Source organism: Myotis yumanensis, unplaced genomic scaffold (assembly GCF_028538775.1).
Source record: "Myotis yumanensis isolate MYYU_CA2020_CCGP unplaced genomic scaffold, mMyoYum1.0.hap1 SCAF_2, whole genome shotgun sequence".
Taxonomy (NCBI): Eukaryota; Metazoa; Chordata; class Mammalia; order Chiroptera; family Vespertilionidae; genus Myotis; species Myotis yumanensis.
In genome coordinates, this window is record NW_027223753.1 from 143,756,430 (window position 1) to 143,775,686 (window position 19,257).

The 19,257-nt window shown below is 38.3% G+C and overlaps 1 protein-coding gene across 2 annotated transcripts in view; it reads left to right on the plus strand.

Annotated features, from left to right (window-relative positions):
• ALCAM (activated leukocyte cell adhesion molecule) overlaps nt 1–19,257 on the plus strand; it is a 211,474-nt gene that overhangs the window by 146,118 nt on the left and 46,099 nt on the right. For both annotated transcript variants that reach the window (XM_070406124.1, XM_070406123.1), the window contains exons 2-3: nt 9,331–9,431; nt 13,188–13,407. In XM_070406124.1, the coding sequence (XP_070262225.1) occupies nt 9,331–9,431; nt 13,188–13,407 (321 nt within the window). The remainder of the gene's footprint in view (nt 1–9,330; nt 9,432–13,187; nt 13,408–19,257) is intronic.

Genomic DNA, 19,257 nt, shown 5'->3' on the forward strand with positions numbered 1-19,257 from the left:
TTCCTTATGAAGGCCAAAGATTTACTATGTAGAAATTACTATAATAAAAAAATGGAGTTTGCCTTCAAAGAGGAGACCAAATGTCACTTAGTGACTCTATGTGGTCCCTGCTATGACATTCTGGTGACATAATTCTTATCTATAGAAACTAATGAAATTTATTCCAAGAAGCCTTTATCTGTATCATCAAGCTCATTGTTGGGATTCTTTTCTATGCATTCACACAGCACTGAGTTAACCTCTTAAGCAGAGCATTCGAATTCCATCATGTTCCTTGAGGAATAGGCCTCAGTATTCTTTTTATGTGTTTTCCCCACAAAGAACACTTAGCAATGTGCCTGTAGTAGGTGCTCTACAAACAGATGATGCATGAAGATATAAATGAATGATTTTTGAGATGGGCCTTAAGGATATACAGAAATTCAGACAGAGCCTAAGGAACAATGATAAAATAAAGGAGAGATGGGGCAAAGCCTAAAGTAATTGGGAAGAATTATGACTTATCCAGCCTCATAGGTCACTCCATGCTTATAGTTTACTGAGCTATGGGGAAACGGTAAATTGAGAAGATAGTTTTCAGCACAGTAGTGCAAATACTGATACTCTTTTAAAATATGTATTGTTTTTATAAATCTCCTTTGTAAGACATAATATGGATTCTTACATTGACCTATACTTTTTAAATAATTAAATATTTTGAGCATTATAATATACCAAATTTGAAAGGGAGTGAAGAGCATATATCTTAAAGTATATTTCTGTATACCAGCAGTATTTTATAATTTAATAAGATGATCCTCTTCCCTCTAAATGTTATTCCACAATGTCCTCACCATTGTATCTAAAGATACATTGTAATGAATTTATAGAATTGCAGGAACTGATGAGAGAAAGAGACAGGAAGCATTACTGATTTTCTTATTTGTAGGAATTATACAATCATACCTACTTTATGATATATGACCCTTTGAAAGCCAATGCAGAAAGTAAATGTTAAGCAAATGTATCCCTGCTCATATTCAGCAAAGACACATCTTGGCCCCCAACTATTTAAGTTTACTGAAAGGAAATTGAAAAAGGAAGAGAGGAGAAAAACCCTTTTATCTATTTCTCAAAATAACATTAAGTTTCATCAGCTCTCTTCTCCCATCTGCCATCCTTTCCAAATTACTTGGGAATTACAGGACCTTGAAACACACACACACACACACACACACACACACACACAGTTTTACTTGTTTTATATCACATGACCTTGACAAATATCTTAAACTCTTGTTTAATGCAATAAAGCATGGGAAGAAATGTGAAATAACTTCATGTCATTGAATCATAAAATCTCAGGCATGGAAGATACTTTAAAGCTATCTACTTCACTCTCTATTAAAAGAACTGTGGTATATTATCATCCTATATAATCCTATATAATAAAGAGCTACTATGCAAATGGTCATCATGCTGTCATGCCAGGACCAGGGACCTGAGCCTGGGCCAGAGGACCTGAGGCCACACCCCATGCCCTGTGGGGCTTGATGGGGGTGGGGCCAGCTGGGTCTCAGTCTTACATGATTTTGAGGCATGTGTGGGTGGGCGGGGACTTGACTCTGGGTCCCACGGTGCACCCCAGACTCTGACAGGAGGGATATTTTCATATACATTTTACTAATTTTCTTTCATCTCTGACACTTCTATTATAGAGAAAGGGCAAATAGCAATATTAAAATATTTCCTCTAATTAATTCCCTTTTAATGTGCATGAATTTCATGCACTGGGCCACTAGTCTACACTAATAAAAGAGAAACATGGTAATTGGCGTACAACCGCTACCCTTCCCATTGGCTAATCAGCGTATCCTTATGCAAATTAACTGTCAGCCGAGATGGCGGCCGGCAGCCATGCACTGAAGCAAGCAGGGAGGCTTGCTTCCTCCAGGAACTGCAAACTCCAACGTTCCCCGCCTCACTTCCCGGCCTCTCAACTGCAACTCTAAGCAACTATTACTATGTTGCAAATAAGAAGCTAAACAAAAGCGGCTGTCAGTCAGCCCCGGACCGCAACATTGTATCCATGTTTTCAGCAGCAAGGCCTCAGAGCTAAAGCTGGCCCAGAATAAAAAAAAAAAAAAGAAAACAAGGAGCGGTTGGGAGCTTTTAGTCAACTGCCAGAGGGAAAACAGCCCTCAGCCCCTCAGCAAGCCTGGCCAGGCACCCCAGTGGGGACCCCCACCCTGATCCAGGACACCCTTCAGGGCAAACCAGCCGGCCCCCACCCATGCACCAGGCCTCTATTCTATATAGTGAAAGGGTAATATGCCTCCCAGCACCGGGATCAACGGAGCAGCGAGGCTCCCGGCACCAGGATCAACGGAGCAGCGAGGCTCCCGGCACCGGGATCAGCATGACAGGGGGCAGCGCCCAAACCTCCTGATCAGCCCTGCTCTGTGCCTAATAGGGGGGGAGCTCCCCAATCCCCCGATTGCCCTGCGGCTCTGTGTGTGACAGGGTAGAACCATAACCTCTCCATCGGCCCTGCCCTGAGTGTGACAGGGGGCGGTGTCCCAGCTCCCCTATCGGCCCTACTCTGTGAGTGACAGCGGGGAGCTCCTCAACCCCCTGATGGGCCCTGCTCTGTGAGTGACAGGGGGCAGTGCCCCAACCCCCCTGATGGACCCTGCTCTGTTAGTGACAGGGGGCAGTGCCCCAACCCCCTGATTGGCCCTGCTCTGTGAGTGATGGGGGCAGCGCCCCAACCCCCTGATCGGCCCTGCTCTGTGCGTGACAGGGGGTGGCGCCGCAACCTCCCCATTGACCCTGCCTTGAGTGTAACAGGGGGCGGTGCCCCAACCCCCCAATCAGTCTATCCTGAGCTTGACTGAGGGTGGCATTGCAACCTTCTGATCCGCCCTGCTCTGTGCATGACGGGGCAGTGCCCCAACCCCCCAATCGGCCATGCTCTGAGCCTGACCAGGAACTGCATCTAGGGATTGGGCCTGCCCTCTGCCACCCGGGAGCAGGCCTAAGCCAGCATGTTGTTATCTCCCGAGGGGTCCCAGACTGTGAGAGGGCACAGGACGGGCTGGGGACCCCCCCCCCCCCCCCAGTGCACAAATTTTTGTAAACCGGGCCTCTAGTATTAAATAAAATGTCATATGTATAGTTTAGAAAGTACATATACTAAGTAGCATGTATAATTTGTGTTTGATTGTGGCACATGAGTTAGATTTGTTAGAATATTTCTTGACATTTCTGTGAAGAGATTGCATCTCAAATTTCTAGATTCAGGAATCAATGCCCTTGTATAGTTTACTATAAGATGTTTTGTGAGGAAAAAAGTTTGAATTTGATAATAGCAAGGTGTTTTATGCGCCTTTTCTAGATCCATCCCTTCATTCATATTCAGTCCTGTGAATGTTATTTAGTCCTACGTGAAGATTCTATTTTGTAACAAAATTCCCTTTATTGGAAACCACATTTTATTGAATGAAGGAGGCCAATTGTTGAAAATCTAAACTAGACTGGAGTTTGGGGCTGGGAATTTTCCACCCACAGGACATTTGTCATGTCTCGAGATTTTCTTGTCATAACTGGAGGAGGGTACTGTTGGCATCTAATGGGCACAGGTAGGGATGCTGCTAACGTACACAGGACAGTCCCCCACAGTAAAGATTTACCCGTACTCAACCCAAATGTCAGTGGTGATGAAGTTGAGAAACACAGATAAAAACTGATGTAACCAAATATTTACAAGTTTTAGTTAGAGTTGTACATATCTTACTTTATTAATAAAGCATATGGGGACACTAGCATGTTTACCTGTCAAATTCATCAAATAAATGTGAAAGTAACTTCTAAGAATAACTTTATTATTTCTACCTACTTCTCCCCAACAATTCATTTGCACAAATAAATTTACCTAACATTTCTGTATAACTGAGAGTGATTTCTTATAAGCTCTGAGCCAATTATATTTTATGATCACTTGCCTGAGATTCTATATGTCAGAATTATTTAGTCAGGAGATTTTTCTTATGCTGTGATTTTCCCATGTATTTTCACTGAATTCTCCTATGTAGTCTTTCTAGTTCTACTGTTCTTTATCTTTAGTTAATTATTATTCATAAAAATTTAAATAATTATGCATATATTTTTAAATACAATATGTTTTTATAATTTATTTTATATCAGGACATATTTATAGAAACATCAGTATTAATAATCTATAACAATACCTTAAATTTATAGAACACATCAAATGTAGTTATTTTCTAGCCCATTTTAAAGCCTCTTATAACATATGCATGTACATGTAAATATAACATGTACCACATAAAAGTGCACAAACCTGTACACACACACACACACACACACATTTCTTCTATATTTTACACTTTACCTCTTTGAGAAAGGACATCATAGGCATTCTATATTTGCAATAATGTCCAATAATCTCTAGACTATAAAACCATGAATAATTTAACCAACTTATATTATAGGGAGAAAATTGTAGGGAGATTCTAAGGTAAATTTAATCCAGACTTGGCAATTCAAAGATAAAAATCTCTTCTATGCAAAATATAAACAGAATCATTTGTGTTGACAAGTACTTTTAGTCTCACTGGCACTTCATCTTAAAGACAGACATCTTTAGAAATCAGGATGCCAATTCACCACCAAACCACAGTTGTCCTTGTAGCCACTTCATCCCTACGGAGTTGGAGAGATTAGCTTTCTCCCAGGTTTAAGCATTTACTCTTTCTCTCAGGTGAACCTGGAAGTCAGTATACTCTTATCAGAAGAAGAAGGTTGATGATTATAACAAACTTGAAAATTATTTTTTAAATCATCATAATTATAGACCCTAATTCCACCCAATTGATTATTATTCATTCATTCTGCCCTAAATTTGTAGACCAGTGCTTCTGTCTGTAACTGTTGGTCTTTTACCTATTGGCCTGATTCTTGTCACATGTCATATTTTCCTTATGTTTTTTATGTTCTAAAGAGTCCTTCCCTGGCTAATTTTGGATGTCAAGTTGTCATTAAAAGACTCAATGCATGAATTTTTAAATAATTTTAAATTATCTCTGCTTTAAATCATCTTTAAATTATTGTGTTTCATCACAAGTAACAAAATGACATTTCATAGTATCATTTGCAAATCACAGAGCACAAATAATCCTTAATTTATCTTGAAAGGAAAGGAAGGATGTTTTCTGTAGTTTTATCCATGAACTCCTACAAAAAATGTTGTATTGTTTCTCTTCAAAAAAGAGAGTGCCATGCAAAAACAAATCCCTGTTTTATATGAATCAAAATTTATGACACCCTTGAGAATATATGGGAGGAATAAGAATTATCAAAATCCCAGTGTTGTCAACTCCTTCCTGATTTTCAAAAGTTAATTTGATAAACAAAATGGAAAGGACTCCATAATGTTCAAATGAGAAATCACCTTATTAGAAGCCCATTTTATTCCAGGAGCTGCTCGTAGGGATGCAGAGACTAAGCATATATGGTCCCTTCCCTGTTGTAACTGCACTTTCATCACTAATACACTATGGACTTGAAATCTGTAGAGCTTTACCATTTTAATAAAATTTGATGTGTGTGTATATATATCACATTAAAGTTCTCTAGGGAAGATAAAAGAAAAAGGGTCTGTATGAAAGCACGAAGCATTACATTTTTGGAAAAGGAATTCTCTCTTGCTTCTCTGTATATCTGGCAAACGATTCCCCTCGTTGGTACCTAAGCCCTGTAAGTTGTTTTCACTTCTTGACTAACTTATAGGAGCATCGTCAGTTGTCAAAAGATGTGCTTTTATAATGGTGAGATAATTAGAGGTGGATGTCCTGCCATAATCTAAGGTATAGATCCAGATTATTTTAGAGTTATTGCATATTCAAACACCTTGCTATATACTGATGAATAAAACAAAACATTAAATCACAAAATCGTTTCCTTGGCTTGGCATACCTGCCCCTGGTTAATGCATTAACAGTTGTTAAAATGCATGATTAAAATTCCATATTTAGAAGCTAAAGAATTGTTGAAAATTATTCTATGTTGTGAAATAAAGCAGTTTCTTAACTCCAATTAGTTTGCATATCTGCAACCATGTATCTCATTCCTCACAATTCTTATTTTTATTTTAATAAGGCTGAAGAGATCATCTCTTCATTTACAGGTTTATACTTTCCAATGGATCGAAGTTAAAAGGAGTTAAATTTACAATATGGGAAAGACTAAGCCAGTGATGGCGAACCTATGACACGCGTGTCAGAGGTGACATGCGAACTCATTTTTTGGTTGATTTTTCTTTGTTTAATGGCATTTAAATATATAAAATAAATATCAAAAATATAAGTCTTTGTTTTACAATGGTTGCAAATATCAAAAAATTTCTATATGTGACTTGGCACCAGAGTTAAGTTAGGGTTTTTCAAAATGCTGACACACCAAGCTCAAAAGGTTTGCCATCAATTTTTATATTATAGCATTGAAGATACAGTAAACAATTTTAGTAAACATCTTATCTCCAAGAGCAAGTGAAAACCACATTCTCGTGGGCTATACCATGTCTACTTTATTTCAACAACGTTAAAAATTCTGGAAACTAGTTGTTATGTGACATAAACACATAAAATTTGTGTTCTTTTTAATGTTTTTGTTCACTGGAGCAAAATTGCTTTAAAGGGAAATAGCTTCCTTAACTGACAGAATTTTTAAATAGGGATTTTATTACTGTTTTTATTTTTACAAAGGTAAATTATTTTTATCCCAATATGAAATTTTGTGTGTGTTGTGATGCATGGGTAATGGTGAAATATGCTATTCACCCTGCCCTGTTTCTTCAGAAAGTCATAAGATGGTCTTATTTATGTGTTGCAAATTGCCTTAGCTTTGCACTTTAGCACCACCTGGTGGACAAAATATTTTTCTCTACCATTAAATTTAGCCCCTTCACTCTATATCCAATTATGACATATCTTAATTATAAAAATATTTAATCTTAAAGATTATGGTAAACAATATCAGGCAAAAATCTGAGGTGTTTCCTAAGTACTATTGACAAGTTAAATATCTGAGTTTTTCTAAAACTACATGAATATATATGGATTTGGATAGTCTATTACATACATATATAAAAATTGTGGGGTATTTTCTTTTTACAATTTAATTTTTATCATTTACATATTTTTATATAGAATTAAATAAGTGTAAGAAGTTTTCAGTGCCTTAGTTGCAAATTATGGTTTAAGTCAGATTGTTTGCATTTTGTAAATACTTTATGAAGAATTTTCATAGAACAAATTCTTATTGTGATAATAATTTATTTAAAATTCAAAGTAGTGTTTTAACCATTACTACTACAATATAAGCCCTTTTCATGCTTATTTTCCCACTTATAATTAAAATTTATTACAGCCCTATATGTATTAGTTTTTAGTTTATAATACTTTAAAATTTTTTCCAGAAGATAAATATGGTGATATTTTCAAGTGAAAATTATATTTTAAGTTAGTTTTGATAATTTAATACATGTTCATCTTTGTCTAGTTCCACACTTCTTTGAAATATAGTGAATGTTTTTCCCATGAAATACAGAGAGCCCGGCCTTTGTGGCTCAGTGGTTGAGTGTCGACCTATGAACCAGATGGTCACAGTTAGTTCCCTCATTAGGGCACATGCCCTAGTTGTGGGCTCATGTGCCCCAGTGGCGAGTGTACAGGAGGTAGCCGATCAATGATTCTCTCTCATCATTGATGTTTCTCTCTCTTTCTCTCTCTCTCTCTCTCTCTCTCTCTCTCCCCTCCCTTCCTCTCTGAAATCAATTAAAATATATTTTAAAAAATACAGAGAAAATACAGATTTCACTGTGTTCATTGGGAATGCACTCTTTGTATTCCCTGATAAAATTGGAGGAGGGAGGCTGTAAATTTGAATTGCATGGCATTCAAAGGCTTAGTAGCTAAATAAGAGCTGATGATATTTAGACAGTACTAGTATATATGTTCTAGCTTCACACTTTTAGTATGTCATTTAAGATAAAATGATAATAAATAAACGTCAAGATATGTATCTTAAAATGAAGTTATTTACAGCAGTCTCCCCTCCCCCCTGAATCCAAGACTTCACTTCTTATGTTTCAGTTACCATGGACAGCCGAGGTCAGAAAATATTAAAGGGAAACTTCCAGAAATAAATAATTCATAAGTTTAAATGAGCACCATTCTGAGTAGTTTGATGAAATCTTATGCTATCCTGCCCTGTCCTATTTTATTGTTAACTAGGGGCCCAGTGCACCAATTTGTGCACCTTGAAAGGAACTGTGGGCCATGAGGCTGCGGTGGGCACAGGGGAGGGTCTCGGCCCATCCTCCATGCCCCCACACGGCCCCTCCTGCTGCGGTCTGGGTCCTCTGTCTGCCAGCAGCCCTGCTCCTGCCACAACAGCTCCCACATGCTGATGGCACCGGCCCTGCTAGCATCCGCTGATGGAGTAGAGCGACTGGGGCCAGCGCCAGCAGCGGGTGCCAGCGGTGCTGGTGCTGTCAGTGGGGGCCAGCAGCAGCTGATGCCCCATCGCCCCTCAGGAGCAGGGGGAGGTGGAGAAGCTCTCAGGAGTGATCGGGGCCAGCAGCTGCCGCTCGACCCATTGATGGTGCTGAGCCATTGGGGCTGGCACCGGGCACCAGCAGCAGGTGTGAGCACCTGGCGGGACCGCAGTGTGCCAGAGGAAAGAATTTTCAATAACCACCAGAGACTCGCCCCGATGACAGCAACCAGCGCCCTGCCTTGGTCTGGCACCCCCACTCACCTGCTCCACCGTCCTGCTACAGCCAATGCCCACTATGTTCTGCGTGAACCCTCTAGTGGTCAGCGCACATCATAGCAACTGGTTGTTCTGTTGTTCGGTTGTTCAATTGTCCCACTGTTCGGTCTATTTGCATATTATGGTTTTATATATATAGATTATTGCTGTTAATCTCTTATTGTGCCTAATTTAGAAATTAAACTTTATTTATATATATATATGTACAGGGTGGGGCAAAAATAGGTTTATAGTTGTTTGTATGGAACAATATACAATAATTAATGAATAATAATACAAGAATGAACTCTGTTTTGCATCCTCACAACTGTAAACCTACTTTTGCCCCATGCTCTATATGTAGGAAAAATAAGTAGTCTATTTAGGGCTTGGTACTATCTGTGGTTTCAGGCATCTATTGAGGGTCTTGGAACATATCCCCTATGGATAAGGGGAACTACTGTACTTCGTTACTTCAAGAAAATACTTACAATCTTCTCTGTTTTTTTTCCTAAGGCCTTGGATTGTATACTGTAAGTTCAACATATGGAGATACCATTATCATGCCTTGCCGACTCGATGTACCTCAGAACCTCATGTTTGGCAAATGGAAATATGTAAGTGGGACCTCCCTTGGGTTTGGTTAATTTGGCCTCTAGTTTTTGAAATAAAATTCCATCTGTGAGCGAATGTGAATTTCAAATGAACATATTGGAAATATTCAGCTGCAGTACAAATGTAAGGAGGTAGAATTCATGTGTTGAATATATAAAAAGAATTAATTCCTAAGTTTTACATAACTAATGCTACTTTAAACTAAAGCCAATAAACACCTAATTCTTAGGTCATATTAATCAGAAAAATCCAACCTTAAGTGTTAGAGGCAGAAGAAAAGGCAGAGCTCCAGAGAAAAGCGCGTGGCGTACAGGACAGAGCCTCGTGGCAGACAGCAGCGACATGCTCGTGTTCTGCTTAGTGTGCCTATTGCCTTAGCCAGCATACCCAAGTGTTCATTGAAAATTAATCATCAGTATTAAAAGCTCATTTCTGGTGATTTAGTCTCAGAACTGTGTTGGTATGGTAGGTGCCTTTTACATTTAACATTGTTGACTTTATCCATTTTTTTGCAGACAGCAAATTCATATTTTCTCAAGTATCAAGGTACAGATGGATCTGGAAATGGAGGGTAGATACCCTGGTAGGCGGATGTAGAGCAGTTAGGTAACATTGGCTGACATAATGTCTCAACTTAGTTACCAAAACCAACAAAAGGTGTTCTATGAGACATGATTTCCCAATGCTGGATCACATGAGACCCATGGTAGTTTATAGGCTTAAAATAGACATGTTTCCTTGAACATAATGGCAAATGTGCCCCAGCTTCTTGATATATTAAAATATATTTGAATAGGAAAATGATTTGATAGTCAAATAATTTTTGAAGTTCATTTTGAATTTCAGAGCTTTTCATATATTAGAGTGCATTATGAATTGTCTGAGTTTGATTTCTTACGTTTATTTAACCATACAAACTTTCCCCCTCAGATATCTGTAAAAATAAACATTCTACAAAGCACACTTTAGGAAATGTGGTCAGTGTGTGTAAGGCTGCACCAAAGGGTGGAGCACATTCTTTTAAAATATGGGTTCTGAAGTCAGACCAGCATGTTCTACCACACACTCACTGTGGGATTCTGGGCAGGGAATTAATCCCCATTTTCTCATCGGTAAAATGAGTTGATAAGAATAATCTTCCCTATAGTATTGTGAAGGTTACATGAAGTAACTCATATCACAGTGCTTGACACATGGATAGTTGCATGAAAAATATAAGCTGTTATGACTGTGGGGCTGCGAAGTCCAAGCACACTGTATGTGAGGGGCATGTGAAAGGAGAGCGAGGCGGTGCAGCGACATAGCACTTCACTGTGCTCACCCGCCTCTGTGATCCAGCGCACGTTAAACTCTTTCTGACTTCCTATAAAAGTGGACATATGAAGTTAAGGCCTATGAAGACAAAGTCTATTTGCACCCCTAAAATTCCTACGGACTGGAGACTACCACAAAGTCTATTTGCACCCCTAAAATTCCTGCGGACTGGAGACTACCACAACATCTATTTGTACCCCTAAAATTCCTACTGAAGACTATGACCTGTTGAGTCAAATTTACTGCCAAAATTAGTAGAACACAGATGGTGCAAGCTTCTGTGATCACAGACTTTTCTGAGGATAACCCAGGGAATAATTTTCACCTAAGCTTCACTGGCACTGTGGCAGTGGAAACAAACAATAATGGCAATTTTCAAATGGTTAATGTAGTAAAAAGCTTCAGCAATAAACTGATGAGATGCATCTGATGGGCCATGTGCTCTGAAAACTGTTGATTTGCAGGCATAGTATACAAGCTCTAATGTAATGTAGCCTGAGAGACAAATGGCAGGTTTGGAAAGAATGAAAGGGAGCAAACATTGAGGAAGGAAGGATCATCTCTTCCCCTCCTGTGTGGTCACCTCCCCGTGAATGGAGATCCTAACTCCCAGGGCTCCCCTTTGCACCCCACTCCCACAACCTCTTCCCCTGTACCTGCCTCCATGCCTGGTACGGAGGCAGCATCTAAGGGCTGTAGAGCGTGGTGCTAGGTAGTCACGATGGAGCCAGATTGCTGCGCTCCAATCTTGCTTTGCTGAGATACACTAGCTGGGCCTTTGGAGAAGTTACATAACCAACCTCTGTCTCCATTGTCTAGTCTGGCACTAATGTCATAACTCTCAAGGTTGTTATGAATATTAAATTAATGAATGCATAGACAGCTCAAATAAAGCACCTGGTATACAGTTAAGTACTCAAAACTTAACTATTATTTATTGTATAAGTGAATGAATACACAAATTTGAGGTAGTGGTCTAACATATTTCTCTTAATGAGTAATGATTTAGGGCAAGGATTTACATTATAAACCTGTGACAAAATTAAAAGATTTAAGGAGAACAATATTGATGTATTCATATATTCAACTAACTAAAACTTGGGAACTCCAAGATTAGATTAGTAATTGCATTAGTGTGGGCCCTTATTACAAAATACCAGAGACATGGACTTAAACAACAGATATGTCCCACAGCTCAGGAGGCTGAGAAGTCCAAGATCAAGGTGCTGGCTGGCACATTCGACTCCTGGTGGGGGTCCTCCTAATTTGTAGACAGCTGACAGTTTGCTATGTGCTCACATAACCTCTCCTCTGTGCTCTCATGGAGAGACAGACACCACCCATGTCTCTCACCTTCTTATGAAGGCACTAATCCCAAATGAGTGCACCTTTGCCAGGACCTCATCTAAACCTACTTAGCTCTCAAGGGCTCCATCTCCCAATACTGACACATGGGGGCTAGGACTTGGACATGGATTAGGTGAGGACATAAACATTGCATCCAGAACAGTAATAAATATGAATAATTTTTAAAATGTAACCCTTTGAAATTCTCTATGCACTTTAAAATGTTTTAGCATTTTTATTTTCTCAAAGGTCTTGAGGTAGGTAGAAGAGATTCCCCCTATTTTTTATTAAATTCCTTTAATAGGTAAGATAATTCTTATGGGAGCAGACGAAGAAATGAATTACATGTCTTAGTGCTTTTGGCATAGCCGTGTATGCCCAGATTATATTTTATTTTGATAAAAAGCTTTTATATGAAAGCCCTTTGAGCTAAGTTTTATGCCTCAGGTAGCAAAACTATGGGTTTTAGTGATTAATCTGATTCTATTGCTAAATGGACTTGATTGTTTCACAAGGGCAAATACTGTTCCTCCATGAAGAGTCATTAAACTATGCTATGTGTAAAGGTCAGCTGTGTCAGTCTTGGCTGAAAATGAAAGGAATGGGTATTTAAAGTACCGTATATACATTAAAGTCATGAATATGCAAAAGAATCCTCCATGACTGCTAAAGGTGTGTTTGCAGCTCAAGTGTATTCTTGCTCTGATGGTTAGCTGAATATCATTGTGTACATTTGTATATTTGTTTACATCTATTTTTTTCCCTTTATATGAGACACAAGGCCAGCTCTTGTTAGTTTTAAAATGGTCACTAATTCTGCCCTCCAGATGCAAGGAAAGCTCAGATTCCTAGAGCTTTGCCCTTCCCTCTTCAGATATTTAAGCTGGTACCTGTAAAATAACTTATAGCTTCTCTTATGAAGATTAATTTTCTGTACCCAAAGATTTATGTGAGGCTTTATCCATAATTATTCTTTTTGGACACAACTGTAAATATCAGTGGAAGAATACGGCCAAAGAAATTTTGTTGTTCTGGATATGATCCTGAAACATCTGCATAAGCTTGTATTTAAAATGTATTGTTATTTTAACTTTTAGGAAAAGCCCGATGGCTCCCCAGTATTTATTGCCTTCAGATCCTCTACGAAGAAAAGTGTGCAGTATGACGATGTGCCAGAATACAAAGACAGATTGAGCCTCTCCGAAAACTACACTCTGTCCATCAGTAATGCGAGGATCAGCGACGAAAAGAGATTTGTGTGCATGCTAGTGACTGAGGACAACGTGTTCGAGGCTCCTACAATAGTCAAGGTGTTCAGTAAGTAGTCAGCAGTATAAGTGCTAAGTGGGATTGATGGCTGGTACTAGAAAATGTTCCTGAGAAAGAGGAGAACGCTCTGCAGTGTCTCCACAAGCAGGTGTCTGTGTAAGAGGATTTCTAGCGATCTTCATTCTCATGCATTCTGTAAGTGGGGAAAACAAAACAAAGCAAAATTCAAAAAGGATTTTAAAGTGAGGGACTAAAAGAGTATCCTCTGTTGTTTTGTCGGCTAAAATTTCCTGTGATGTGAAGTATTACTATGTGAGAATTGGCACTTCATCTTTTTTTTTTAATTTACTTTTTTTTATTGATTAAGGTATGTATGCATCCTTATCTCCCCATTGCCTCCCACCCCCCCCCCCCACTCATGCCCTCACCCCCCTGGTGTCTGTGTCCATTGGTTAGGCTCATATGCATACATACAAGTCCTTTGGTTGATCTCTCCCCCTTACCCCCACCCTCTCCTACCTTCCCTCTGAGGCTTGATGGTCTGATCGATGCTTCTCTGTCTCTGAATCTGATTGTGTGATCTTTAACATACACTGACACGTACAAATAAATATTCTGTGATATTACATATTTACACATACACATAATCATGCATGTCATGCATAAATACAGAATTTTGACATATAAAAACAATAAAATACAGGCAAAATCCAAACTATATTATGATTTAGACATCTAAGTCTTATATATGTGTGTGTGTGTGTGTGTGTGTGTGTAACGCACCCCCCCACACACACACACACATATCCTAACCTTTAATGCTTGCTGATTTATTCTTCAAAGTATTCAGTAGGTGTATAAAATTGCCCCAAAATAACAAAATTTACCATATCCTGAATGTGTATGTAAGAAAACAAGAAGGGGAAAACATAGAGTAGGGTTAAAAGAAGAGTGTGGAAGAAACTTGGAGTAACTATGTAGTCATTATGGCAAGGCTCCCCTGCCCCAACAGTTAATGTGACTTGGCAAATAGCTATGCAAATGAGTGACTTGAGAAGTTCTAATTAATGTATTTTATCTTTTAGTATTCAAATAAAATGTCCCACCTCTATTGCATCATAATATTTTAGAAAATGCAGGGAGAAAATCATCTCCAAAGCTTCAGAATGCCAGTCTTTTTAATTAGGGAAGAAGGTCTCACTTTTCGTTTTTTTTTTTCTCTCTGCTTCCTGATGACTTGGCAGCACCTAGAAATAATTAAAATAAATAGGGAAGGCAGAAACCCAGAGGGCCCTGGTATTGCAGCAATAAGCATGGATTTTTCCTGTTTCTCTCGTAATAGCCTATGCAACTAGGAAGGACTGTCCTTAAGTATTTATATGGACTTCAAAGCTCCTATGGACTTCATGACACGGATTCAAAGAGTGCTTTGTTCTCCAGAAGAAACTTGTAAAAGCATATTACAGGTTTCAGTTGGTTACCTTTTAGCTTAGAAGGCACTTGCCAGAAACCATCCACTCTTCTCGATTATTTTAGGAATCAAACCAACTGTCAAGTGTTTGTCAGTCATGCCACCTTCTGTTAAGCACCCCCCAAAAATCTACAACCTGTATTTGGCAATGGCCCATGTACTTTTTTTTCTTTCTTTTACTTCATTTTGATGCCATTAGGAAGATGGATGGTACACTACTAGGGACACTCTCTAAAAAGAGCATTTTTTTAAATGAGGTCATGATGTCATAAATTTAAGCACATTCAAGAATGTACCCCAGCAGGTACAGAGATTAAGTCGCACGCAGCACTCCAAAGTTTGTGTGTTTGATTTGTCATTGTCGGGTTTCTTTTTTAATGGGCTAAAATTACCTAATCTCAAGATAGTTTACAAGAAAGTTGAGAAAGTCCAGGTTGTTACATTTCTGATAATTTTCAGACTATACTCTTTAAAAAAAAATGCCCTACAGCAAGCTGAAAAAAATTCAGTTGGTCTAATTAGATAAAATTTGCAAACCATTTTGGAATACAGAGGATTTCTGATTGTGAAAACAAACTCACACCCGCATACCCTCAGCACCCCTAACCCCTTCTCTTTTGAATGTTGTTGAAAACAAAGTGATTCTCAGAAACAGAATTTGCATTCCAGGCCCTGGGCCAGGGAGAATTTAAATAGACAAGTTACAAGCTCTAGAAAATGGAGTCTTATACTAGAAGCCATGGGACACTGCAAGGCTTATCAAATGAACAGCACAGCTCATGATAAAGAAAATGTGTACAAGAGCATATAGGGGCTTCGCTTCATTTTTTAAAAGAAAGAATTTACTTTGGGTCACTTTTCATAAAGCAAACAGCAGCTGTGGCAGGGAGGCTTCCATGCTATGCATGTATATATTGCAGTCACTTAAGAGTTACTAGGCTCATCAATCAGTCCTCTGTTTCCTTCTGTCAAATCACCTAGCAACATGCACTGTGTACTACAGAATGGAAAGTGGTTATAGTGAGCTAATCTCAGATCAGCTTGCTGCAGAGTGTCGTCTCATGGGCAAAGTCAAATTGGATTTATTCAAACTAGGAGCCATGACTGATCACTCTGTTACCTCTGATGTAGGGTTGTTTGTTTAGTTTTCACCTTTACCTCAAATGTAAGAAATAATTTCAATAAAGCAGCCCAGATCACAATAAATCGTGTGCTTTGTCACCATAATACAGCTTTTTATTTTTTGGCAGTTGAATGGCATTGAAATCAAACTGGTTTTACATTTAATGTCCATTTGAAGTTAAAACCATTGAAAAGGAAGAATAGACCTTTAAAAGTTCTCAAAGATTCACTCCAGTCATTGTGCAAAGGTCTTAGAGGTCAAATGGGTACCCAGATTGCCAAATGGCTGCTGTCAGTGGTGTCATGGAAAAATCACGGAACTGGTCATCAGGAGACTGAGCTTTGTTAGATGTGCTGTTGCCGGGCAGGGGTGGCTCAGTAGTTGAGCATCCACTTATGAACCAGGAGGTCATGGTTGGATTCCCAGTCAGGGCACATGCCTGGATTGCAGGCTTGACCCCTAGTGGGTGGCTTGCTGGAGACAGCAGACTAGTGATTCTCTCTCATCATTGATGTTTCTATTTCTCTCTTCCTCTCCTTCTTCTCTGAAATAAAATATTTTTTTTAAAAAAAAATAATATGCTGCTAATTTCTACCCTTGGGCAAGTCACTTCATAATATGCTGGGGCTAAGCATCCCTCCTCATCACTAAAATAAATTCTTTGGATTAGAAGCCAGTTTTCCCATTGTGTTCCTAAGATCCTCTTGACAATTCTAGAGAGTTGAGAAGGTGAGGAGCTACTTCTATTAGATTAGCTAGAATTCCACCTACTCAGTATTTCCAAGTTTTCTCTTGATAATTTGTTCAGAGGGGAAATGAGGGGAAGCAGAAGAGCTTCACCTCTAAGAAATCATTTGAAAACCACCAATCCAGGCTAATCTGCCCAGCCTCTTATACTCTGGTGTCTGTCGTGTTAAAGAAAGACTTGCTCCCATAACATAGAGTCTTGTGTGCACCTGACCCGCTCTTCTCTCTGTTTTATAGAGTTATTTTAGAACTTGCTTTGGATATTGTTCTCAGTGTTTTATCAGAGTTGAGCATGCTTCCTCCTACCTCCCTGGGGAAAGTTAGTCAACCTGCAAATAATTTTTCTAATGAAGGAAGCAGAAAGTGACCTATTTAACAAATGAGACCTAAATTGTATATTTTATTCTAATTCTTTAAATATTAAAAAAAATGCCTTTCCCATCTCATGAGGAAAATAAACTCAACCCATGCTCACAGTGGTTTACCTAAAGTACATCAGGATTTGTGAGGGGTGATTGCTAGCAAAGTACTGAGAGAAACACTCTGAGCCAACGTCACAGTTCACCTGCCTTTCCTTGCTCTCCTGCCACATCAAATTGAGCTCTCCTGTGTCTGGTTTATAATAACATTCTACCTTGTGGATGATATAGAGCAGTTTTACATTCATCATTCCATCCTCACTTGGCTATAAGACACTTGACAAAACTATTTTAATAATGCAAATAAATTTGGGGCATGACTTTTTCTTTCAGTTCTATACTTTTTCTTTCAGCTTAGTTCTAGGAATCCTTGAGTAATATTAAGATATAATTCATGAAAAGTTTTTTTAAACACTTTGGAATCAATATGCAATTTTGTTAAAATAGTACATGTGTCTTCTTTTATAGTCTTCCAACTAATACTCATCGATTGTTGTAAGCTAATATAAGAGAAAATTACATAGAGAATATATAGTTAATATAGAGGGTTTGAAACAAAAGCTTAAAGAGAAAATAACTCAAATAAATGCAATAGGTATTACTATTACTTCCACAATACCCACTGTGATTCCCTCTTTCACATAGGAAGATGAATCACAGTGTAAAGAGGACTAAAGTTTAAGCATTCTTTCATCAAGGTTCTTTGGGTTTGCTAGTTTCATTTTATTGAAAAAAGAATAAATTTTTGAAGACATTAGTGGAAGTTGGTCCTTTACACATGGCCAAATATTCATGATCTTATGTGAATTGATAAAAACATCACAGGATTCACCAGGCAAAAGAGAGGAATATATTTCACATAAGAGGAAGTATGTTCTCAACTGTGATTTTGGTGAACTAGAAAGTAGTGAGACTTAGGCAAACTGACTACCTACATTTTGTATTAAGAGCCTCAGTTTTTTCAGAGGATCTTTCAAATCTCTCCATGTATTCCAGGCTTTGATACTACTGAAGAAGAAACAAACAAGCAAACAAAACACCACACACATTTTTTCTTGTTAATTTTGACTTGATTGACCACATAAATAAATTTAGTATCTTATTTCCCTTCAGCTCTCAGAGAGTTTTTACTAAATTACCGATTTTAGTTCCCAAAGGATTTTTGTTTACCTATTTAAGCCCCAAGATTTTCATTATGTTTGAATGTTTTGGTTGCAGACCTCTTTCAAATGTATTATATTTGCATTAAAACATCAATTCTCAACAGATTTAATGATTAGCAATAACTCAGAGTTGTAATTATGAACACAATGATACTATATTAAACATAGTGATCACATCAAGGCTTGATATATGGAAGGCTTCCCAGAAGTTGCTGTTTATATTGAGTTTTTATCAGTTTTTAATAAGTTTTCTTGGTCATTTTTTTTGTTGTTTTTTTTGTTTGTTCATCCTCACCAGAGCTTATTGGGTGGGAGAGAGAGAGAGAGGTATGGATGTGAGAGAGACACATCTATTGGTTGCCTTCTGCATACACCCCAACCAGGGCCTGGGACCGAACAAACCTGAAACCCATGTAGGTGCCCTTGACCAGGAATCAAACCTGAAACCCTTCAGTGAGAAAGGCTGATGCTCTAACGGCTGAGCAACACCAGCCAGGGCTGATCAGATCTTTAATAATCAGGGAGTTAAGTGTCACTTCCTGTTTGTATCAATGTAGTTGCCTCTGTCATGCCTTTCTATTCTTCTATGTTTCTTTTTTATATGTTTCTATCTTTTTAATGTTTTGTTTCTAATATACGTATTTAGAAAATAGATAATCACTTGTGAAAATTGTATAATATTTCTAGAGTTAATAGTAAATAGGCCCTCTATAATTAAAGTGCATGAGTTCCACACATAAGCAGATTTATTATTATTCATTATTCTAATTTATAATATAAAAATATTTGCAAAGGGGAAATTAACTCTCAATATTAATCTGAAGAAGTTTACATTTCATGTTTATAGTCCTGGTGATATTCACTTTGCTGCCCCAATGACTTTTTTGTTTTCATCTTTGTCTCCTGGAATGGTGAGGGTAGGTAGCATGCCTGATAACTGAATTCCAGATTGAGTAATAATTATAAAAAGCCAGT